Source organism: Episyrphus balteatus, chromosome 3 (assembly GCF_945859705.1).
Source record: "Episyrphus balteatus chromosome 3, idEpiBalt1.1, whole genome shotgun sequence".
Lineage (NCBI taxonomy): Eukaryota > Metazoa > Arthropoda > Insecta > Diptera > Syrphidae > Episyrphus > Episyrphus balteatus.
This window is the reverse complement of record NC_079136.1, coordinates 1780543-1805918: the sequence shown is the minus strand read 5'-3', so window position 1 is coordinate 1805918 and position 25376 is coordinate 1780543. Positions and strand designations below refer to the sequence as shown.

At 29.4% G+C, this 25376-nt stretch overlaps 1 protein-coding gene across 4 annotated transcripts in view; it reads left to right on the top strand.

The window, feature by feature from the left end:
* The window catches only part of LOC129915362 (ELMO domain-containing protein F-like), a 143043-nt gene that overhangs the window by 113309 nt on the left and 4358 nt on the right, over positions 1-25376 (top strand). Inside the window, exons 6-14 of one of the 4 annotated variants that reach the window (XM_055994862.1) lie at positions 3694-3840; positions 4146-4619; positions 5957-6103; positions 6396-6878; positions 9018-9074; positions 9613-9851; positions 18597-18726; positions 21818-21886; positions 21995-23185. In XM_055994862.1, the coding sequence (XP_055850837.1) occupies positions 3694-3840; positions 4146-4619; positions 5957-6103; positions 6396-6878; positions 9018-9074; positions 9613-9851; positions 18597-18726; positions 21818-21886; positions 21995-22254 (2006 nt within the window). In that variant the 3' untranslated portion in view covers positions 22255-23185. Of the gene's footprint in view, positions 1-3693; positions 3841-4145; positions 4620-5956; positions 6104-6395; positions 6879-9017; positions 9075-9612; positions 9852-9921; positions 10130-13447; positions 13517-13637; positions 14027-18596; positions 18727-21817; positions 21887-21994; positions 23316-23382; positions 23794-25376 lie in introns of those variants that run through there. The other 3 variants (XM_055994861.1, XM_055994863.1, XM_055994864.1) reach the window with 3 other exon arrangements.

Below are 25376 nucleotides of genomic sequence, written 5' to 3'. Positions count from 1 at the left end.
GATTTAGTTCTATTAGAAACCGTTACAAATTTATTTAAAACAAATAACCAAAAGCTAAGAAATAATCTCGAAAACTGGTAAAAAAGCTTCATTTTCGATTTTCTAACGGGATTATCTCAAAAACGTGATGTGGTAGAATTGTTCTGACTTCGGATTCGAGCTCAGCACCCAAAAAACCTATAGAAAAGTATATCTTGGTGTCTGTAACAAAAACCTTGTTGACCAGTGTAATTATTATCTTCAAAATTAATTTATTAGCCATTGCAAAAATTCTAGCTTCGTCACTCTTCAATCGATTTTAATTTTTTGCATCTTCTAGAAAGAATATTTATTAAAAGCAACATGTTCCTGTTCAAGGTACATCTTAAAATCGATTTCAAAAATGGAGTAAAATGTATGAAGAAAAAACCGTACATATTTTTGAAATTTTTGAGATTAGTTCTAGGTTTTAACCTACCCTAACAGTTATAAATGTCGTTTAACTTAAAATGATTTAAAAAAGAACTAAAATTGGAAGTCATGAAATTTTACCAATGGCTTACCTAAATTCAGATTTTGGAGGTGTAGTGAAATATTGACATACAGTTTCGTAATCAGTGTGATAAGTTTTAAAAAAACTTGATAGGTCTCGTGCCGAGTAGTTTTTTGGTAATGGGAAAAAAATTTAGCAAAATATTATTTATTTCGTACATCATTTTTGGACAGATTAATTACCTAACCGTTAAGAGTTTAAAAAACTCAATTTTTTGAATGGTTAGACACTGGTTTATTGTTATTAGACTATTAGAAATGAGATGATGTAAATACTTTAAATCAAAATATTTTTCGTAATATTGAGCGTTTTTGAACTATTCGCAAAAAACGATATTTTCGCAATTTGACCCTGAATAATTTATGACATAATGGGTTTTCGGTTATATATTCCTTATGCTTATGAAAGTTAAAAGCATTTACATATCTTTAAAATACACATATTTCCCAAATTAATCGGTCTTGTTGTTACGAGTGTGCTAAAGACCGATTTTTAAAGAGCAGCAAAAATAGTGATCAATAGCTGCTATTTAATCACTCTTTAAATAGCAGTTAAAGCCGTAAATTACTCTTAAAATTTATGCCTGAATTGACAATTTTCGTTTCACTTCAGCAACATAGGTGTTATAGGCTTCAGGTTAAACTTTTATTTTATGAACTGATAGTTTTGAAAAATGATTTTAAATGCAAAAAAAAACTCTTTATTGTTTGTTTTTCAGATGATAAAATATATGATTTGCCAGCACTGTTTGGAATATCAAACAGGTCGCGTCGTACATTAATAATTGACGGACATGTTTTCATACTAAATAAGGTTTATGCCAAATTTGAATCTTGGAGATGTAGAAAATATTTTTCCAAAGTAAAATGTATGGCTTGTGCTCGTTCAAAAATGATTGGAAACGAGATCAAATGTCGACTTACATTTCCCGAACACTGTCATTCAAAAATATAATTCAATAAAAATGCAAGCATCCATCCATCAAATTAAAAGAAAAACAATTGAAGAACAAATACATGTACGTATAAGATTAAATTGTTTATATTTTATTTCATTTTTTCCAAATAATAAATAAGTTTAGTACAGTACAAGTGTTTCAAGAGATTTGTCGCGAAAATTTTATGTTCTTAAGTCTTATAATTATACGTTTTTCTTATGTTTTAAAATTATCCTGGTCAACAAGATTTTTGCCACAAGAAGAACTGGTTTTATTCTTGCAAACAATGTTTAAATCTTTCCGATGTCTCTTTTACTGCCCGAGATATTTAAAATTTAAGTAGCGGTCTTTGACTCAGAAACAGCACTGGTCATGGCCAACCAAATTAATTTTGTTTTGCCACAAGAACCAAAATATACTTTTGTAGAGGTTTTTGGGTTGTTGAACTCGAATTCGCAATCAGAAAAATTCTGTTAGTCTTCGTTCTTGAAATATTACCGTTTTAAAATGCACCGTTTTATAACGGTTATATTTCAAGAACGGAGGCTAATAGAATTTTTTTGATTGCGGATTCGAGTTCAACAACCAAAAAACTTCTAGAAAAGTATATTTTTGTTCTTATGGCAAACATTCTGTGACCAATGACTTAATTTTTAGATTAAGTTTAGTTTCTCTTTGGCTTATTAACTGAAACTTAAGATATCTCTAGCAATAAAAAAGATATTGGAAAAATTTAAACAGTTTTTGAAAGAAGAATATCTGTTCTCATAATCACCGTGACAAATTTGTTTATAATGAATTACCCCACATAAAAGCAGAACCTCGAAAATAGCCAAAATGACGTTTTTTAGCATTTCATAACGGTAATATTTCAAAAAATGGAGGCCAATCAAAATTTTCTGACTTCAGATTCGAGTTCAGCACATCAAAAACCTCTAGAAAAGTATATCTTGTTTCTTGGGGCAAAAAATATGTTCAATTTTGTTGACTAGTGTTATTTGTTTCATTAGCTTCTTGCAAAAATTTCTTACTCGTTACTCAAAATTTTTAAAACCTTATTTTTGTCTATTCCATCATATATTTTCATTTTAATCTCTTCTGATCAAACACAATTCTTGATTTAAAAACGAAAGGAATCAGCTGACATAGGTCAAACCGTTAACAACAATCTGCCACTCCCCACAAACTTGACGAGGTTGACGAATGGTTAAGGCGTTCAACTGCTAATTCAATGTTTTTTTTCTTCAAATTTAAAACTATTTTTCATAAGTATGTATATAAATATATTTTGTATGCATTCGATTTTAAAGAATTTGCTGTTTTCTTTGAATATAGCTCCGTTCATTAAAACTGTTCTAAGAAAAATCTGTCAAACTTCCTATTCATTCGGGATAAAATTTTACGAACTCCGAATTTCATAGTAAATACTTTTAGTATAACCGGACCTGGGATACTCACGTATGTTCATATCATAATATTTTTGTTTTGCCATGATAAAATTTACCCAAAAGTTCATTGGAAAATCGGGACTCCTTCCATCATGAATTATTCAAGGTCAAATGTCGAAGTTAAGTTCTTAGCGAATCGTTGGCTTTTTGGGACTTATTACAGAATTTATTCCCTATTAATTCTTTTTAAAATTTTTGTTCGCTGTTATCCTCTCCCAAAAAAAAAAGACACCCTTTCACCAAAAATATTTTAATAACGTAAGAAATTCTTTCTCTCTATTTCATCTAAAACCCACATTAAATTTAAATTTAAGTAAATTTTGTAATTTTAACGTTAGCATTCAACATATTGAATAAATTCTTCAATTGAAATTAAACAATTAATTAGATTTTAATACTTTTGGGAACAACTTAATACTCTATTGTTCACTGTGGCGTATGCGCGCTTTTTATATTTTTTTAATTACAACCACAAGTTGAAAAATTGAAATTTTCGATTTTTTTGTTAAATTTCCGACGCTTTGCAAAACATAATAAACTATTGTAACTCTAGAATTACAAATTCATTTCATTTCAATTTTAGAAAATCTTGAAAATACTGTCAACTATGTACTGTGTAAAAATCTGCAATTTGATTTCGATTATTACTCCAAAATAAAAAATTAGAAACGTTCCTGTAAATCCAAACCCACAAATCCTAATTCAGTTAATTTAAAAGAAAGTAACTATTCTATCATTATTTTGTATCTTTTTTTTTTTGTATCTTTCTTTTGCAGTTAAAGATGAATTATATGAATCACCAGCTGTCTTTGGAATAACGAAGAAAAACCGCCCCATGGTATTAATCGGAAATCATAAGTTTATATTTTACAAGCCTCGCAAAGAAATCGGCGGTGATACTTGGAGATGTTCAAAATATCATAGTAAATTTCATTGCAGAGCAACTATCCACACAAAAAAGATAAACAACGAACTTAAATATCTTCAATTAAATCCCATACACACACATGATTAGAATATTTTTTTCAAACCAAATATTGACTTTGTTATACTTCTTTATGTGATCCTTTTTTTATTTTCTGTATAATTTTAATAAAATAATTAAAAAAAAAAGCTATTAAAAATATTAAATTTATTTTAGGGCATTTTTTCATGATTTTTAATCTTTTTGATTTGTATTTTTTTTAATTTGGTATTAAAATTGTTTTTTTTTTTTTGTTCATTTCAGGTGCTAAAAAGAAAGCACAAGTACAAACTCGTGCAAAGGGAACGCGAGTGCAGACTGCAGCAAAAAAGCAGCAAGTGCCAATTGATGCAGAAAAAAATAATGTGCAAACTACTCCAGAAATAGATCAAACTCAAATTGATGCAGCGAATGAACAGATAGCAGCATGGATGTCATATGGAGCTTTTGATACAAAAGTTTTTAATACATCAACAATTGTTACTAGAGCTTCTATTGCAAGAGCTTCTGTTTCGAAAACCACTAACGATAACGATTCTGATACGGAAACCTCTGATAAGGAGGATTCTGACGGGAAGGGTTTTGATATGGTAACTTCTGATAGCGAGTCTATAGCTTCTGATGCGAGTTATTCTCGAAAAATATCTAAGAAAACGATAAATAAAAGAAGAAGATCTGCAAAAGAGAAAATATTACTTCCTGTTGAGTGTCCATATAAACAACATTTGAAGATGACAGGTAAGCAGTGTTTTTTATATGAATATATTAATGGGGTGGGTAAATTTGGCTGTAACGTTTATAAGCAAGCTGTCTTACAAAATCCGAGAGACGTTATTAAAAAACTTTTCTTTTGAAATTATTCACTCTTTAGAGCTACGCATATAAGCATTTCTTCAAAGCCTTTGATTTTTATGCACTTATCTCGAATTCACCTTATATACTACCCCCCCACAAAAAACACTATTTTACCTATAATATTTGTATTATACTTATTCTTGGTTTATGTCGTAATCAAGGCATTTTTTACCAATTTTCATGGGGTATCATTTTTGTCACGGAACTAAGAATTCTAAATTTCTTTTTTCTTATGAAAATAATTAGTAGACTCTTTAGATTCTTTGCTCTTATATCAAAACAAGTTTAAAAAATGAAAAAAATTCATGTTAGCTATTATGAAACCTTTTTCCCTCAGGTACCTACTATAAAAATACGTTCACCAAAAATATTTTAAAAAGTTTATAGACTCTTTTTCCATATTTCATCTAATACCTCCATTAAATTTAAATTTAAGAAAATTTTGTTATTTCAACGTATTGAATAAATTATTCAATTTAAATTAAATAATTAAATTTTTTAATTTAACTTCCCACAAGGCTTACTTAACATTAATTTTCAACAATTTTTCGAATCTTTTATTATTGGGAGAATTATTTAAACAAATTATAAAAATAGTCTACGTCTCCACAAAAAAAGGTGCTCCACACTATCCAAAACTTACTTTTTAGAGCAAATCACCTTGTTTTCACTTTCATTTTCAATAACTTTTTAATTACATATAACTAAATTATAAGTTAAGATTAAGAACTTGAACATTTGTCTTTGAAGATAGTAGTACTTTTAGAACAACTTAATACTCTTTTGTTCACTGTGGCGTATGCGCGCTTTTTATACATTGTTGAATATAATTTTCAAATATTATATTACAACCACAAGTTGAAAAACTGAAAACTTCGATTTTTTCTGTTCAATTTCCTACGCTTTGGATTCAAATATTATGATTTAAAGCAACTTACAAATTAGGTTACGCGCAGTAACTCTAGAACGAAAAATAATTCCATTTCATTTTTATTTTTGAAAATCTTGAAAATACTGTCAACTATGTACTGTGTTTTCTAAAAAACAAATTCTTCTTGAATCTAAAAATCAGCAACCTGATTTCGATTATTACTGAATAATCAAAAAGGAGAAACGTTCTTGTAAATCCAAATCTACCAATCCTAATTCAGTTAATTAAAAAAAAGTAACTATTTTATCATTATTTTGTATCTTTTTGTTTTTGTATCTTTCTTTTGCAGTTAATGATGAATTATATGAATCCCCAGCTGTGTTTGGAATAACGAAGAAAAACCGCCCCATGGTATTAATCGGAAATCATAAGTTTATATTTTACAAGCCTCGCAAAGAAATCGGCGGCGATACTTGGAGATGTTCAAAATATAATAGTAAATTTCATTGCAGAGCAACTATCCACACAAAAAAGATAAACAACGAACTTAAATATCATCAATTAAATCCCATACACACACATGATTAGAATATTTCTTAAACCAAATACGTATTGACTTTGTTATTTTTATGTGATCCTTTTTTTTTATTTTCTGTATAATTTTAATAAAATAATTAAAAAAAAAAACTATTTAAAGTATTAAATTTATTTTAATGCATTTTTTCATGATTTTATAATAATTAATCTCTTTAGTATTTATTTAAATTTGTTTTTTTTTTTTATTTCAGGTGCTAGAAAGAAAAATCAAGTACAAACTCGTGCAAAGAGAAAGCCAGTGCAGATTGAATCAAAAAAGCAGCAAGTGCCAACTGATGCAGAAAAAGAGAATGTGCAAACTACTCCAGAAATAGATCAAACTCAAATTGATGCAGCCAACGAACAGATAGCAGCATGGATGTCATATGGAGCTTTTGATACAAAAGTTTTTAATACATCAACAATTGTTACTAGAGCTTCTATTGCAAGAGCTTCTGTTTCGAAAACCACCAATGATAACCATTCTGATACGGAAACCTCTGATAAGGAGGATTGTGACGGGGAGGGTTTTGATATGGTAACTTCTGATAGTGAGTCTATAGCTTCTGATGCGAGTTATCCTAGAAAAATATCTAAGAAGACAATAAATAAGAGAAGGAGAGCTAGGAGATCTGCTAAAGAGAAAGTATCACTTCCTGTTGAGTGCCCATATAAACAACATTTGAAGATGAGAGGTAAGCAGTTTTTTTTTTATATATATAAATAAATTAATGGAATGGATAAATTTGGCTGTGGCGTTTATAAGCAAGCTGTCTTACAAAATCCTGGAGACGTTATTAAAAAACTTTGCTTTTGAAATTATTCACTCTTTAGAGCTATACATATTAAACATTTCTTCAAAGCCTTTGATGAAATCTGGCCACCCTGAAATTTTTTTTGTTCACGCTACATTGTAGTCACACTACTTTTGTATTTTTTATGTTTAGATGTACCATAACCGAGAACCAACCGTTTCGTGTGTTCGCTATCAGTGGCGACCATTATAACGGTGCCATTTATCAATATTTTCAAACAAAATTTTACCATGTTATTCTTGAAAATTTTTTTGATATTGAGTTAAAAATAATAATATTCCGTCTCATAGCTTTGGATTTATTAATTAAAACAAAGAATTGCATTTTTCAGACCAAGTCACATACAGTTTCAGTCACATACAGTTTCTTCCTTAAAATCTTATCTTTGCTTATTTCCCACATTTGTGAATGAAGGATCAGAAATTTGTAATTATTTTAATCAATATTTTGTATACGACCAATATCATACGCTTCGGCATTGAATCCAAAAGCTTTTTCAGTTTGCGGTTCAGCTCTCTCAACCATTCTACTTCCTTTGCTCGTCGCTGTTATGATCTCTATGTCGAGGGGATGATTACTATCGCACGTATCTGCTTCACACTAGTGATCCCCCTGTGGGGTTCGCCGGGTTGACCTCAGAAATCGGCGACAAGCCTCCCGATTTTGTATTGTTCCATTTCTGAGGCCAACTGAATGCTGGTGTTTTTGCATTTGCTTGTACCAGAAGTTTTTAGACCTACCTTTCTTTTTATTTCAGTTCTCTCAACCATTACTTATTAAAATACCTCATTCTGAGTTCATCCTTTAAAAAACATTTGCAATATGAATTTGAAGAAAAGCCTGCCCAAACCACAGTGTGGTTTTTTATACCAAAAGGTGGTCAAAAATAATTTTTTTTATTGGAAAAATCGTTATTAGCCACGTAGCTAATACATCGAACTATTAACTGGTGGTCATATTAATTTTTTTAACATATCGCTACGAGATCTTAAACAGGGGCGGTTTTTTCAGTGACATTTAAATTTAGACAAATAGAGCTTTTTTCAAATCTTTTTTAACATGAAATAGCAGATTCAGGTATATAGTGTATTTTGGCTTTAAAATTTTCAAGTTGCATCCTATAATTTAATTTATAAATACAAATATGTAAACGTAAATATATTTTGTATAATGTTTGTAAACAAGAAGGTTTTTAATTAGTCATTAAAATTATGAACCTTTAGTTTTTTTTTTGTACAAAAAAGCTTCATAACTTAAAATATAAATTGTCTACCGAAAAGTGCAGACATTTATTCTAGAGCTTTTTTAAAATTTGAATCTTAGACCTCAAAAATAGTAAAAAAAATAGCTTTTTAGCATTTTTTAACGAAATGAAATAGGTACTGAAAGAATATTTCTGACTGTGGATTCAAGTTCAGTCTACCCAAAACCTTTAGAAAAGTATAGATTATTTTATTCATCTTAAATCTTGTTAGGCAGTGTTATAGAAAAATATTTTTTCTTTATTTTGTAATAATTTCTTAATTATGAATATAATTATAATATTATATAAGAAACATAACTGCTTTGCTTTGTTATTGTTATTGATGAAAAACAAAAGTATAGTCGGTTACAAGAAATGTTTATCTTAAAACCCTATTGCGATTGTCAACTATCAATTGTTAGTTGATAAATACTGAAATTTGGTGTTTTAAAATCTAATTTGGGGCGAAACTGGTCAACTTTTTAATGAAATTTTTCAATTACATTTCAAATAAAAACTCTGTTTTTAAATAGTTCGCAAATTAGATAATAAGAGATCGAAATATATTTTTTATCAACTATAAACTGATATTTGACAATCGCAATAGGGGTGTTAGTCATAAAATCGCTTGGCCAAGTTTTAGCATCAAAAAAACAAAATTTCATTTCAGTTTTCACAACAATTTACCAAGAAGCCTTTTTTTCTATTTTTTGAATTATATTCTATTCTTCTGCCTAAAACTGACTTTATCATGTATTTCTTTAAATTTTTTCCAGAAAAACTAATGAAAAATGTTGATCCAAATCGAAAGATTATTAGAAAACAATATCCAGGCAAGTAAAAATGATATATACATTTATTAAACATTCATTTAATTATTCAAAAATATATATATATATATTTATAAAAGGAGTACAAATATGTTTCCGCCGTTTTCTTAAAAAAAAAAAAAACTAAATTATATCTTAAAAGAACGCTATATATTCGGTTTAATTCAAAATGTTGACCACTACTTTCTTCAAACTCTTTGCCTTTTGAGAAAATATTATGGTATGTCTGGGTTTGAGTGGTCAATGGGTGAGCAGAATAATACTGTTCGACTTGAAGATGATTAATAAATTGCACCTTTGGATATTTCTCGAGAGAGCAATGATACAGACGAATTTTTTTGTATTTCTTTTTAAAAGTAAGCCTCAAATTTATTCTGAAAATATTGCGAGGGAGCTTTTAAGTTGCAGAATGGTATCAAAGTTTTGGAATAAATTTCTGATAGAGACATACATATGTATTGTGTTCTCAAACGGTGGAAACTTATTTTTACTCCTTTTTTTATTTAATCATGTATTTTTTTTTAATAAGTTATTTTTATAGATGAAGCATACAATATTGTTGCAAAACTTGATACTACTAAATCGGGTCGACCAATGTTAATTGCTGAAGGCCTATTTTTTTATTTTGTTAAAATCCAAGTCGATGGTGTTGATATTTGGAAATGTCAAAAATATAATAAATCAGAAAACTGTAAAGCAAGGGCTTATACAAAAATTATCAATAATGAATTAAGATGCCGGCTTGGAGCTATTCACAGTCATGATTTAACTGAAGAAATGGTAATGATTTCAATTGAACGAAGAATATTTTGAAACTCTTGAATTTATTTGTACCTTTTTCTTCTATTAGATAGCAGCCGCTGCCTTGAGGGCTCCTCCTCCAAAAATTAAACGTTCAAAGAGAACAAGGACTTCTCCTCCTCCAAAGATTCCTCGTTCAAAGAAAACTAAGACTCCTCGTAAACGTATACGAAAGAGAAAACTTTCAAAGGAATCAATAGAACGAGCATTACAAATAGTGGGTGAGACACCAATTGAGACATATAAGAACTTAAGAGGTAAATATTGTTTATTTTTATTTTTATAAAATGGACGGATATTTAAATAATTTAAACAAAAATTTCGTCAAAGAATGTCAAATAGGGCCCTTTGGTATATTGATTCAGTAGTTCATATAGCAGATTCCTATTAAGGGCATTGAACCCAGATTCTTCAATCTAGCTCCTCCCTCAACAACTCTATCATTGTCAAAGACACACCGTCTTTTTTCATGTTGTGTGAACTTGGGTACTTATTTCGGGTGCTATTTTTCGCCATAGCTTGCAATTGGGAGACGGACAGAATCCCGAAATCCAAAATCCAGAAAGACCAAAATCCAGAAAACCCTAAATCCCGAAAACCCCAAATCCCGAAAACCCAAAATCCCGAAAACCTAAAATCCCGAAAACCCAAAATCCCGAAAACCCAGAATCCCGAAAACCCAAAATCCCGAAAACCCAGAATCCCGAAAAACCAAAATCCCGAAAACCCAAAATCCAGAAAGGCCAAAATCCCGAAAAAAAAACAGAAAAAATAAAAAACTCTTCAATACTGTATTTTACTGAAATTTTAACTGAAACATAAAATTAAAACCAATTAAAAACAATTTAAACATACAATTATTATAAGTTAAATATTAAAACTAATAATTCTTTTGATTTTAGTTCAACGATTTTCCAACTTAACTCAATCATTACAAAGCATTGCTGAAATCACAATAAGAACTTGAAATCATGTAAAAAAGAGATATTAACGGAATCATAAACTTACATTGTTTTTTTACGTAATAACACCTTAATTTCACACTTAGGACTGTTTTCGAAACCGAAATCCCAAAAAATTATATAAAATGAAAAATTTGCGCAAATTTTTCATTTTATATAATTTTTCGGAATTTCGGGATCCCATTCGGGATTTTGGGTTTTCGGGATTCTGGGTTTTCGGGATTCTGGGTTTTCGGGATTCTGGGTTTTCGGGATTTTGGGTTTTCGGGATTTTGGGTTTTCGGGATTCTAGGTTTTCGGGATTTTGGGTTTTCGGGATTTTGGGTTTTCGGGATTTGGGGTTTTCGGGATTTTGGGTTTTCGGGATTTCGGTTTTCGGGATTTTGTCCCCAATCCCTTGCAATTAAACAGCTGGAATCAATTAAAGTCTAGTTTTCAAAATTACCTCGCTCTTTTCACTACAGCACAGTGGTGCCTTTGGTGCTGTTTGGCGTCAAAATTGCTTTACGCGGCCATTTCATTACAAAATGTCATGAAATGTGCTCCGACAAATGGAAAGAACCCAAGGGAGATTAACATAAACAAAATAACGAAGCAAAAATATCGAATGTTCATTCAGGTTCCTAAGTTTTAAATATAGTGCTTATCTAAAGGACATTAATAATAAAAATTAAGAGCCTTTTCGAGTATTGCATTGTTGACCAACCACATAGAAGGTGTGGTTATGTTATGGCCCCCAAAAAAACTTAAATACAAATTAATATTACTTAAATTTCGAAACTATTACAAAACTGCGCTGGTGGTACTTTAGAGGCTTTAACAGGGGCCCCAAAAATAAAAAATAAAAAAAAAAAAAAAAAAAAAAATACAGGCATATTTATTTTTAAGGCTGGCAATTAAAATTCTGTAATCTTTGCTTTGAGGGGCCTATGAAAATAAATAGGATGTGTTGCTAGTAAAAAAGTAGTTAATATCTCAACTGTCACCATTTGGTTATAGCCAACAAGCTTTTTCACGTCCTTAATTTGGCGGAAACTTTGTTTGATTCCATCAATCTCAAAAAATGTAGCTAGTTAAATTTTAATTTTTATGCAAAAACTAACTTTGTACTTCCTATGAGTAATTCAAAAAGTGCATTTCCGATTTGCACAAAGCAATGGGGAAATTTGAACCTCTAACCCTTTCAAAAACATGTATTCAAGGGTTGTTTAAGTGGCGAAAACAAAAATTTCAAGAAAGTCATTTTTAAAATTATCTCCATTGATACAACAAACCGGAAGTGCACTTATTAAACTTCAAATTCAAATAAAAACTGACCGAAAATTTTAATTACCAAAATTTGGAGAAAAGGGTGAAATGCTGGTGGCTTAATCTTCGGCACGGCGCGACTTCTCCCGAATCCTTTGAACATTAAATGAGGCGTTCAGAATAATAAAGTTCTTTCTCAAGAAATAAAGAAAGTTTTGAAAGTTTCTCGAGAATATGGTTACTTCCATTATTTTTCCTTATTTATTAGATTTCACTAAACAACTCTAAACGGCTGCATAGTTATACAATGCATAAAATTGTATATAGCCTCTATACAACGTTGAACAAATTTGTATTTATAAAACATTTTCTTAGCCATTATAATTATGCTAGGTTTGTGTCCAAATAAGTACTAAAAAGAGAAAATTACTTCTTTTTATCACGGCAAACAACTCCATCTGTCGATAAAATAACTCAACTGGTTCGAAAATATACAAAAAAAGTTAAAAAAAAAAAAAAAAAAATAAAAACAAACACGTAAGCGAAAGTTTCTCTCGAACAATGTCATATTTAAGAAAGAAAAACCCAAAAAAAAAAACACAATTCATCATTTGTTTTATTTGATTACATTTTATTCAACAATACAAAAAATATGCATTAATCATAAAAAAAACAAAAAGCGTAAAAATAGACAGATGAATAAAAAACTACGGCATCCTCGTAAGAATTCATATCAGGAACAAATTTCCAAAAAAACACAATATATTATTTATTTATTAATTTTTTAATTCAAATTTTTCACTTATAATCCAAACAAATTTCGTCAAAAAAAATATACAAATCATTGCTGTTTTTTTTTTTTGTGACAATGATGTGATGTTCAAATGTCATTTTTCATTTAAGAAAAAAATATTCAGGCTCTAAACAATCTAAAACGCGTTTAGCTTATACAACCTCTATGCAAAGTAGCATAAATTTTATAAATAGCAGTTTTCTGTTTAAAGACATTATAATGAGTATATAATAATGCTATGAAGTGTTTATGATGAGTTTATAAGATCTTAAAGTTTAAAGATCTTAAAACATCCACATTATAAAGAAGTGGACTTGACCCATTTCTCAGCGCCTCAAATGTGTACAAAGAGAGGGTTGGTGGTTCTAAGCAGTTTTTTCCATTTTCGATTTGTATTAACAAAGTTTTCACAATTATTAGGAGAGATTCGATATTTCATGACCCATCCAATGTTTACTAAAATTTATCTTAGGTAAAAATGAAACGAAGCGTATCTAACCTATCTATTGTATCTTTAAGAATATAATCATGCATTAAACTGAACGTAACAAATAACTCTTTTAATTTTCTAGAACAAGGTTTAAAACTATTACATTACAAACGAAAAACTACTAAAGGAATAAAAGTCAAAGCTTATCCAGGCAAGTAACAATAATCTCAAAGTCAAAAATTAATTATGTATTACCAATTGGCATTATATCAAAATCAAAATTATTATTTTTCACCTACTACCAATTAATAATTTTTTTTTTTATTTTGCAGATGAAGCATATAATAAAGTTGGAATATTGAGTTCGAATTCTGGAAGATTTTATCCTTCATTAATCGTGGATAACCATACTTTTTTGTTTGCTCAATGCAATACAGTTGGTATAACATTTAGCTGCAAAAACCATCGTTCAAAGTGTAGAGTCTTGGCTTATACCAAAATCATCGATAATGAAATTAAATGTCGTATTGCTAGAGAACACACTCATGATCTTCTACCAACAAAAGAAACTGAATGATTGATTGATCGATTGGAAAATTAAACAAAAAAATTTAAATTTAAACATTTTTGCACTTAGCAGTATTTTGATCATCAATTTTGTATTATGTATTTTTTTTTCTTTCATTTTGTTCTTCCTAATAAATAAATAAATGTTAATTTAGTTCATTCATTTTAATTACTTGTTCGGTGAGTAAAAGCTTGGAAAGCTCGCAGAACTTCGAAATAACAACGTCAATTTCAAAAACTTTAGCAGAAAGAAGTTAAAGCTTCAATTAAATAACCTAATCAACTTCCAAAATACAAAAAAAAAAAAAACAGATTTTTCCACATACATACATACATTTCTAATTAAGAAATGCCCAAAAAGTTTAACTACAAGTTTTCCCCTACAGATTCTCATATAAGAAAATTATCGTAAAATGAAAAATGCATATAAAAATTTTTTGCAAAGTCAAACGAAATGAAAACTTTTCAATCACAAGTTTTTCTTTGTGATATCTTTTATTTTTCATAATTGATTTCTTATTTTATTTACTAACTTTTTTTAACTATTTATTTCATTAACCTCAGATCAAGCCGAGGAGTATGTTGATGCACAAGCTTTTCTTGATAGGACAACTCATATCGAATCAAAAGCTTTTGGTTCGAGGTCTTCTAAAAAAGAGAGAGTTCTTAAAGTGAAAGTTTATAAGCAGAAGCTTTTAGAAAGAAAAGCTAAAGAACTAGAAATACCACCAAAGTCACCTTCTAAAACACTTACGAATCTAAAAGGTGAGAAGTTAAATTTTATTTTCCTGCTTATTGTTAATTCAATTATCTATTTTCTATTTCTGCAGAGCAAAATGAGCCAGTTCAGGCTTATGAAGAAATAGATCAAATTCAAATTGATGCAGCGAACGAACAAATAGAAGCATGGATGTCATATGGAGCTTTTGATACGAAAGTTTTTAACACATCAACAATTGTTACAAGAGCTTCTGTTTCGAAAACCACTAATGATAACGATTCCGATACGGAAACCTCTGATGTAGAGGTTACTGATGGGGAAGGTTTTGATATGATGACTTCTGATAGTGAGTCTATAGCTTCTGATGCGAGTTATCCTAGAAAAATATCTAAGAAAACAATAAATAAGAGAAGGAGAGCTAGGAGAACTGCAAAAGAGAACATATCACTTCCTATTGAGTGTCCATATAAACATCATTTGAAGATGAGAGGTAAGTAGTTTTTTTTTTATATAAGAATAAATTAATTGGGTTTGTAAATTTGGCTGTGGAGTTTATAAAAAACCTGTCTTAAAAAATCCTGGAGACGTTATTAAAAAACATTGCTTTTTAAATGCATAATATGGCTAATAATCTCCTTTGCATGACTTAGCTTTAAAAAAAGGGTAAAAACCAGAATTTTTCTTTTCGAAAAGTTTGAAGTTTTCGACATTTAATATTGTCTATGGCCTCAAAAAAGTAAATTATAGAAATTACTTTCGGTTAGGAATTAAATTTCATGTTTCGAGATATGTAAGGGTTTCCGTTTTTAAGTTTTTAAAAATATAGCTATGTTTTAGGGTATTCAGTTGATGCATTTTAGATTTTTAAAATGCAATTAAATTATCTTAACGAAAGTTGATTGGTTTTTTAACCCCCAAATGTTTTTATACCACTTTCATTAAAAATAAAATTTTTTAAGAGTCAAAATTAAAATATTTTAAAAATAACCTATTTTCATAAATAATAATCAAGTTTATTAGAAACTAATTATGAATTTTTTTTATTTTGTTAAAAAAATTTAAATTAAAATAAGACTTAATTTAAAAAAAAAAAGAGATTATAATGCTGTTTTAGGCTTGTGATTAATTGTTATTAATTAATAAGAGGATGAAAATATCTTTCTTAACTGACCATTAATTCATTTTCTTCGCTATCTTTATCGGAAGAGGGTGCTGATAAAAGTTCAATTTTTAGGTTTTGTACGTAATCTTGATTTTTTTAAAGTTTTTTTTTTTGAAAATTAAATATTATATATATTTTTACTTGTTTCTTGTTTTACTTGTTCGAAAAAAATTTCAGCAATAATTAATAATAAATAAATAAGCAAAAAGTGCAAAAAAAAGTCTGTGTACTAAATGTTGACTAAAGGAGACTGGGCACTTTTGTATGGAACGTGGCCCATCGGTGTAACACATTGTGACATACATCAAATGAAAGGTCTCGATGAGTGTATTGTTTTTTAGTACGGGCACAAGTCTGTATCTCGTGCAGGAAAAGTGCAGTGATGCATTTTATGTTCAAAAATATGTGTAATAAAATTCAGAAAAGTATACATTTTGACTAGATGCTCGATTAAATTGTTTCAAAAACATTACATAACTGTGGTCTGTGTTGGAAGTTCAATTGGGCTATTCCATCACCAGTTTTCACAATGCATTAAGTCATGGGTGAAAACTGGTGATGGAATAGCCCAATTGATCTCCCAACACAGTTATGTAATTTTTTTGAACCAAGTTAATCGAGCGTCTAGTCAAAATGTATACTTTTCTGAATTTTATTACATACATTTTTAGACATAAAATGCATTACTGCACTTTCCCTGCACGAGATACAGACTTGTGCCCATACAAAAAAATAGTACACTCATCGAGACCTTTCATTTGATGTATGTCTCAATGTGTTACACCAATGGGCCAAAATGCCCACTCCCCGGGATCGGGTCAAAATTCTGGCTTCAAAATTCTGCATTTCAAAATTCTGCTTTTTTAACGAAAATTCTGTTTTTCAAAATTCTGCTTTTTTTCTATTCTGCTCTTCAAAATTCTGCCTTTTAAAATTCTGCTTTTCAAAATTCTGCTAGCATTATAATTGAAAAAAAAAATTCTGCCAATTCTGTTTTTTTTTTTATAGCATATGCGCTGACTAAAGAAAAATACACCTCATTAATGTAATTCAACATTGGTACTTTCCTAATTTTTTTTTGTTTAAGTGTCGCAAACATTTTTTAAAATGCATAGACTGACTTTCTTTCAAATAAAATCTATAACTTATTGGAACCGATGTTGTTTGATACAAGATATTCCTTTTCTTTTCAAATTTTTGAATATTCATCTTTATTTGACAAATTAAAAAATTTTGAATTATTTTCGGAAATGTTTAGTATTAAAAACCTTTTCTTAATATTTTCAAATTTATATAATTATAAAACAAAAATTAATATGCATTCAAAGAATGCAAATTATGTAGGTAAGTAATCAAATAAGCAGATAATTTTTCAAGAAGATGATTTTACAGAATTTTGCAAAAAATTAAAAAAGGGTTTGGAAAATGTTAAAAAGCGAGCGCTTTTTAACATTTTCCAAACCCTTTTTTAATTTTTTGCAGAATTTTGAAAAACAGAATTATGAAAAGCAGAATTTTGAAAAACAGAATTTTGAAAAGCAGAATTTTGAAAGCAGAATTTTGTAAAGCAGAATTTTGACAAAAGAATTTTGACCCCGGCAGAATTTTGACCCCAACCCCCACTCTCCTTTACTTGGAAAAGGCGCCAAAAATTATTATTTTGATGTTATTTCAGAATAAGTAAGTACAAAAATAAAATAACTTCCAAGCAGTTTTCAACTTAAAAAAAATTTTTTAAAATTTTGTTTTAACGTTTTTCCAAAAAATTACAATTTTTCAATATCTATCAGCACCCTCTTCTAAATATGATAGGAGGCTGAAAATTCAGCAGTATGATACCAATAGGATGTGCATCCAAAGTAGAGGGTGGCCCGTCGACTTTTTGAAAATTTTATTTTTCCCATACAAGCGTGGACCACACTAATGTAGATGGTACCTAATACTAGATTTATCATTCACATATCTTACTCATGAGTACTGCATAACCATTTTGAAATAAACACAAATAGTATTAATTGTATAAAATGTATGTAAATATCAACATTTTACTTTGAAGTCCGTCGAAATACTTTAAAGAAGTTGAAAACAACCAAAAGTTGTAAACAGTATCTTTTTTCCCTCAAATTGCAAATGCATAGCCTTTTTTATTTTTTTTTTTTTTATTATAATCTATTCCTTTGCCTAAAACTGAATATAACATTCTTTAATTTTTTTTTTCCAGAAAAACTAATGACAAATTTTGATCCAAATCGAAAGATTATAAGAAAACAATATCCAGGCAAGTAACATAAATGTTACATTCATTTTAATTTTCAAAAAAATATATATATTTATAAAAGGAGTACAAATAAGTTTCCGCCGTTTTCTTTAAAAAATAACTAAGCTCATTTCGAAAACATTGCGAAGGATCTTTTAAGTTGCAGAATGGTATCACAGTTGTTGAATAAAATTCTGATAGAGACATATTGTGTGCTCAAACTTATTTTTACTCCTTCTTAATTAATCATGTTTTTTTTTAATAAGTTATTTTTACAGATGAAGCATATAATATTGTTCCAGAACTTGGCACTACTAAATCGGGTCGTCCAATGTTGATTGCTGAAGGCCTATTTTTTTGTTTTGAAAGAATCCAAGTCGATGGTGTTGATGTTTGGCTATGTCGAAAATATAAATCAGAAAAATGTAAAGCAAAGGCTTATACAAAAATTATCAATCATGAACTTAGATGTCGGCTTGGAGTAATACACAATCATGATTTAACTGAAGAAATGGTAATGATTTCAATTGAACGAAGAATATTTTGAAACTCTTGAATTTATTTGTACTTTTTTCTTCTATTAGATAGCAGCCGCTGCCTTGAGGGCTCCCCCTCCAAAGATTACTCGTTCAAAGAGAACAAGGACTCCTCCTCCTCCAAAGAGAACTCAACTAGTGGGTGAGACAGCAATTGAAACATATAGGAAGTTGAGAGGTACATTTTTTTTTTTTTTTAATGAACCGATAGTTAAATATTTTCATTGAATACATTTACGGACATATAGGCCCAATTTATTAACCCATTAAATTTAAAGCCGCCATTAAAAAGGGGAAATTTTTAAATTTTAATGCTATTTAACAGCTTTCAAATTTTTAATGGAGACTTTAAATCTAATAAAAAGTGAATAAACTGGGCCTTACTGCGATAATGGCTGTGTTGCTTTGGGCTCAGCAAAGCACTTTTTTGTACTTCTGAATCCATTCTAAGACATTTTTTCTATAGAAGAAATTGAATTGAATTGAATACAACCAGAAGTATTTAGCAGTAGATACTTAAGGCCAAAGGAACAGAGCTATTTAAAACTTTAATCATATAAAATATGACATATGTATTGGATTAAGTTCGTGCGTATTTTGTGTTCCGGTTCCGCCAACGCACAGTATAATAATTTGTAAATTTAACAGCATTACCAAATATAAATCTTCAAATATTCATTAAAAAATTGGTCACAAAAAACATACATATATGTATGTACTATTAAGGGGGGAAATCCCTCCGGAATTTTTTATTTTTGCATTATTTTTTTTTTGCGTAATAAATTTATTTATCAACTGAAGAAACTATTTTCAGTGGTCTTAGCCTTAAATGAAGCCTCAAAAGTGCCTAGATAGTCCCGAAACCAATGCGCTCCGAACCTACCATAGTACGAAAACGAAAACTTTAAACGCATTTTTTTCGAAACTAGTTTTTTTCCGCGCCGTGCAATGTAACTCAAAAACTAATGAAGCTATCTACTTGAAATTTGAAGCAAATTACTCCTTAAATCTAAAAGTTGAATAAAATTTGTACAGTAAATATTTTTTTTAACTACTTCTTTGTAAAAAAAAACATGTTTGTTTTCGTTTTTTTGATTTCTAATTTTTATTTTTCATTTAAAAAAAATAAATTTAGGTTCATGCAATGCGTACTAATATCATTTAACGGAAAAAAAATTCCTTTTTGATTTAAGATGATTTCCTGGACCTGTACATTGCACGGCGCAAATTAGAGGCGTCAACTTTGAAAGGCTCCAGAGCCGCCATTTTGTTATTTTTTCATTTCAAAAAATTTTTTTTCAATTCTTGATAATGTCAGTAATATCTTGTCTTTTTCCAAATTTCAATAAGTGCTTTCAGTTTTTCATAAAAAATAGTAAAAAAAGGTGTCGTCTGGAGGGATTTCCCCCCTTAAAAAAATAAATTCCGTGAGATGCTTTGAAAGTTAAAAAAAAAAACTAGTATCATACAACTTTTTTCACTTTTGAAAATGAAGACAAAAAAAAAAAAAAATTTTCGAAAAATGTGTCAAAACTGCTAAATAAGATCGAAAATACATTTTTTGATCTTTAAATGAACAGGTACACTCCTCCTCCTTCAAGGACACCTTTTTGTATTTAATATAAGTGGATATAATACCAGTCTCTTAATAGGTAACTGTTCAATATTTTACTATTTTGTATGTCTCCTTATGCACTCTCTCTGTGAGCAAGATCATTCATTTTTCATTTTCAATACCCCGTTAGCTAAATTTTGCATTTTTTTGCGGAATGACTGTGAAAAAAGTGCTCCTATTTTGGTTCACTTGAATAGCACACCCCCTTTTTTATTATTTTTCGTGTGCAAATCAAAGAATGTGGAAATGCAAAAATGTTTTCCGATGTCTTTTAGAAATTTTTGGCTAATTTCAGTTTATTTAAATGGGTCTCGTGAAATTATTGGCAAAGGAAGAAAAAACGAAAATCTAAAGTGTCATCCGCCTTTTCACCAAAAAGGTAAAAAAATAAATTAATTTTTTTCTCATCGGATGTCATAAAACAGCCTCAAGTCTTTAGCCTTCAAAATCACTCGCTTCACTACGGAAACACTTGCTTTTACACCACTTTTTTCGTTTTCATGTAAATTTGACTCGAGTCGTAGAATCGATCTTTTGTCGGATACAGTAACGGCACTCACTGTTCAGTTCAGCCTTTATTTTTTCCACAGTTGGTCTCGTTCCGTTAAAATAATGAAATAATTTTTCGGATTTGATGCGTTTTTTACCTTTTTGGTGAAAAGGCGGGTGATACTCTAGATTTTCGCCATCGAGTCCTTTGAACGTTTTAAATGTGTACAAAGAGAGGGTTGGTGGTTCTAAGCAGTTTCTTCCATGTTCGATTTTAATTAAGGGGGGAAATCCCTCTGGAACTTTTTTATTTTTGCATTATATTTTTTTTGCGTAATAAATTTATTTATCAACCGAAGAAACTATTTTCAGTGGTCTTAGCCTTAAATGAAGCCTCAAAAGTGCCTAGATAGTCCCGAAACCAATGCGCTCCGAACCTACCACAGTACGAAAACGAAAACTTTAAACGCATTTTTTTCGAAACTAGTTTTTTTCCGCGCCGTGCAATGTAACACAAAAACTAATGAAGCTATCGACTTGATATTTGAAGCAAATTACTCCTTAACTTATTGGCCACAACATAAACCTAAAAGTTGAATAAAATTTGTACAGTAAATATTTTTTTTAACTACATCTTTGTAAGAAAAACATGTTTTTTTTTTCGTTTTTTTTTTATTTCTAATTTTTATTTTTCATTTTAAAAAAAATAAATTTAGGTTCATGCAATGCTTACTAATATCATCTAACGGAAAAAATTTTCTTTTTTGATTTAAGATGATTTCCTGGACCTGTGCATTGCACGGCGTAAACTAGAGGCGTCAAATTTGAAAGGCTCCAGAGCCGCCATTTTGTTATTTTTTCATTTCAAAAAATTTTTTTTCAATACTTAATAATGTCAGTAATATCTTGTCTTGTTCCAAATTTCAATAAGTACTTTCAGTTTTTCATAAAAAAATATTGAAAAAGGTGGCGTCTAGAGGGATTTCCCCCCTTAAGGAAATGTTCATAATTATTAGAGGAGATTCGATATTTCATGATCCATCCAGTATTTACTAAAATAGCATCTTAAGTAAAGAAGAAGCGAAGCTTACCTATCTTTTGTATCTTTAAGAATAATAATCATGCATTAAACTGAACGTAACAAATAATTCTTTTGATTTTCCAGAACAAGGTTTGAAAATAATACAACGAAAACGGAAAACTACCCAAGCTTATATTGTCAAAACTTATCCAGGCAAGTTACAATAACTTCAATGTTAAACATTTATTTTAACCAATTGGCATTATTTCATAATCAAAATTATTATTTTTTACCTATTTCCATTTTTTTTTTATTTTTCAGATGAAGCATATAATAAAGTTGGAATATTGAGTTCCAGTTCTTCTGGAAAATGTTATCCGAAGTTAATCGTGGACAACCATACTTTTCTATTTGCTAAATCCAATACAGTTGGTTTAACATTTCGTTGCACAACAAATTACAATATAACAAGAATAGCTTGTAAAGTCTTGGTTTATACAAAAATCATCGATAATGAAATTAAATGTCGTATTGTTAACGAACACACTCATGATCTTCTACCAACAAAAGAAACTGAATGATTGATTGATCATTTGGAAACTTAAATTTAAACATTTTTGCACTTAACAGTATTTTGATCATTAATTTTGTATTATGTATTTTTTTTTTTTCATTTTGTTCTTCCTAATAAATAAATAAATGTTTAAAAAAAAAAACAGATCTTCCCACATAAGCTTCTTATTGTAAAAAGTTACCTTAAGAAATGTCTAAAAACTTAAACTATCATAACTACAAGTTTTCCCCTACAGATTGTTCAAATAAGAAAATTATCGTTAAATGTAAAATGCCATTGGGCACGTTCAGGAAATATTAGGGACTAGATATTTAGGCAACGTGAGTTTCTGAACGGAAATTTGAGTAAATTGACTAAATTATTTTGGATATGATGCTATTGTCAAATTTCGAAATTTACTTAAGTATTTTATCGATCGCATGGGGAAGACACCAAATTTAACTTAACTTCAATGAATAAATAATATTAATTATAACCGATAATGCACTTTTTACTCGTTTTTCACACAAATAAATTTAATTTTGCTAAATTAATTCTTTAATTAAAAACAATCTGTTGTCATGTTGACAAAAAAAAAACTTTCCTACATTTTTAGGGAAAAATTTCTTGCCTTACTTTCCAGTTAGCTTTCCAATAAAATTACCTTAATTGGAAAGATTTTTGTTGACAGCTGACCAATCAGAGACCGAATACCTAAATATTTAGTGCCTAACGTTTCTGAACCTGCCCAATGGAAACATGTTAGCAAAGCCAAACTAATTAAAAACTTTTCAATCAAAAGTTTTTCTCTTTTAAGTCTTTAATTTTTCATATTTAATTTCTTATTTTATTTATTAATTTTTAACTTATTTATTTTATTAACCTCAGATCAAATCGATGAGTATATTGATGCACAAGCTTTTCTTGATAAGACAACTCTTATCGAAACGGAAGCTTCTGGTTTGAGGTCTTCTAAAAAAGTGAGAGTTCTCAAAGTGAGAGTTTATAAGCATAATCTTTTAGAAAGAAAAGCTAAAGAACTAGAAATACCACCAAAGTCAACTTCTAAGACACTTACGAATATTAGAGGTAAGAAAATTAGTTTTTTATTTTCCTGCCTATTGTTAATACAATTATCTATTTTCTATTTCTGCAGAGGAGAATGAGCCGGTGCAGGCTGCTGAAGAAATTAATCAAATGCAGACTAAAGCAGCCAACGAACAAATAGAAGCATGGATGTCATATGGAGCTTTTGATACGAAAGCTTTTAACACATCAACAATTGTTACGAAAGCTTCTGTTTCGAAAACCACTAATGATAACGATTCTGATATGGAGGCTTCTGATAAAGACGCTTCTGACATAGATGCTTCTAATATAGAGGCTTCTGATGGGGAAGGTTTTGATATGATAACTTCCGATTCTGATTCTTTAACTTCTGATGAGAGTTATTCAAGCAAAAAAGCTAAGAAAACGATACATAACAGAAGGAGAGCTTGCACATTGGCATATAAGAAAATAAAACATCCTAAGGAGTCACCATATCAAATACATTTGAAGATGAGAGGTAAGCTTTTTTTGATATCTGAATAATTCAATGGAGTGGGTAAAAACGAAATTCGAGAAACGATATTATACCTACGCATGTATGCATTCCCACAAAAAAAAAAAAAATTCGAAACACTTGAACAAGTCCTATACTATTTCTTCCTTTACCATTTCATAGGTGTTTGCTTCGTTTGTCTTCTTGAAGGTTCGTACTCCACTGAATTTATTGCTTTTAATAAGCGTGTGTCAAATCTTCTGCCACTTACGTCTTCGTATAATAGATTAAGACCGATTTTGTTCACTCAAAGTTGAAAACAACTCGCGGATTTTTAATTTTCAACTTAGAACTCGATTTTATTCATTGAAAGTTGACGTTTTTAGTTTTCAGTTTTCAAATCTCAAGTTTATCAACTTTTGATAGATTGACCAATGACCATGTACCTACTTTTTTGGATAATGAAAATGACAAGTTTAAGGCTAGGCGCACACATGCGATTTTAGTCGCACGATTATTCAGTCGCAAAAATGGAACACAAGGATTTCAATGCCTGTGAACACAAGGAAGACATGTGTATTTAGTTGGAAAATTTTAAATAGATAAAAAATGATGTGTGTGGCAAAAATTGATGCTTTTTTCTTATTGATTTTTTTCTCCCTAAAAAATATTTGCAAATGGGTTCCAAGTTTCCTCCGAGATAACATTAGTTTGATGTAATAAACATGTGCTTATCATTTACACCTATTTAATATATAAGAGAATGTGAGGCCATTATTTAAAAAACAACTTTTGGAACTTCAACTGGAATGAAACAACATTCAAATAACATTTATTTAAATTACATTAATTATCACAACTATCCCAGGGATATTTTCCAAACGGCAAGTTGGTCAACTTTTGGTTTGAAACAGGAGAGTTAAGACAAAAATTATTAAATAAAACAAATTTTCACAATGTAATTTAAATCTCGAATTGGGGTTTACTCCAAAGCTTGTCAACTTAAGAGTTTTCCCAAAGTTGGTTGATAGTGAATAAAATGGCTCTTAAGAGTTGAAGTCAACTTGAAGATTTTTATTCACAACTTGTAATTTTCTTTTTCTTCACTTAAAGTTGACAGTTTCAACTTTTGATTCTCAACTCTTGAGTTGATCAACTTCTGGTTTTCTCAACTTCAGACAGACAGCTTTTTTTCTGTTTTTATTATATTTTATTCTTTTGCATAAATCTGGTTATAAAGAAGAAGGAGAAAACATAAACAAGAATTTGTTTTTTTCCTGTGAACTTTATGAAATAAATTCAATTTTATATTTTGTTTTGACCTGTTGTCTAAAATAATGCGTTTCGCCAAGGCACAACTGTTGTGCCTGGGCGAAACGCTTTATTTTGGACAACAGGTCAAAACAAAGGGATCGGGTCAAAATTCTGGCTTCAATATTCTGCTTTTTAAAATTTCTGCTTTTTTAACGAAAATTCTGTTTTTCAAAATTCTGCGTATTTTCTTTTCTGGTTTTCAAAATTCTGCTTTTTAAAATTCAGCTTTTCAAAATTCTGCCAGCATTATATTTGAACAAAAAAATTCTGCCAATTCTGTTTTTTTTTTTTAT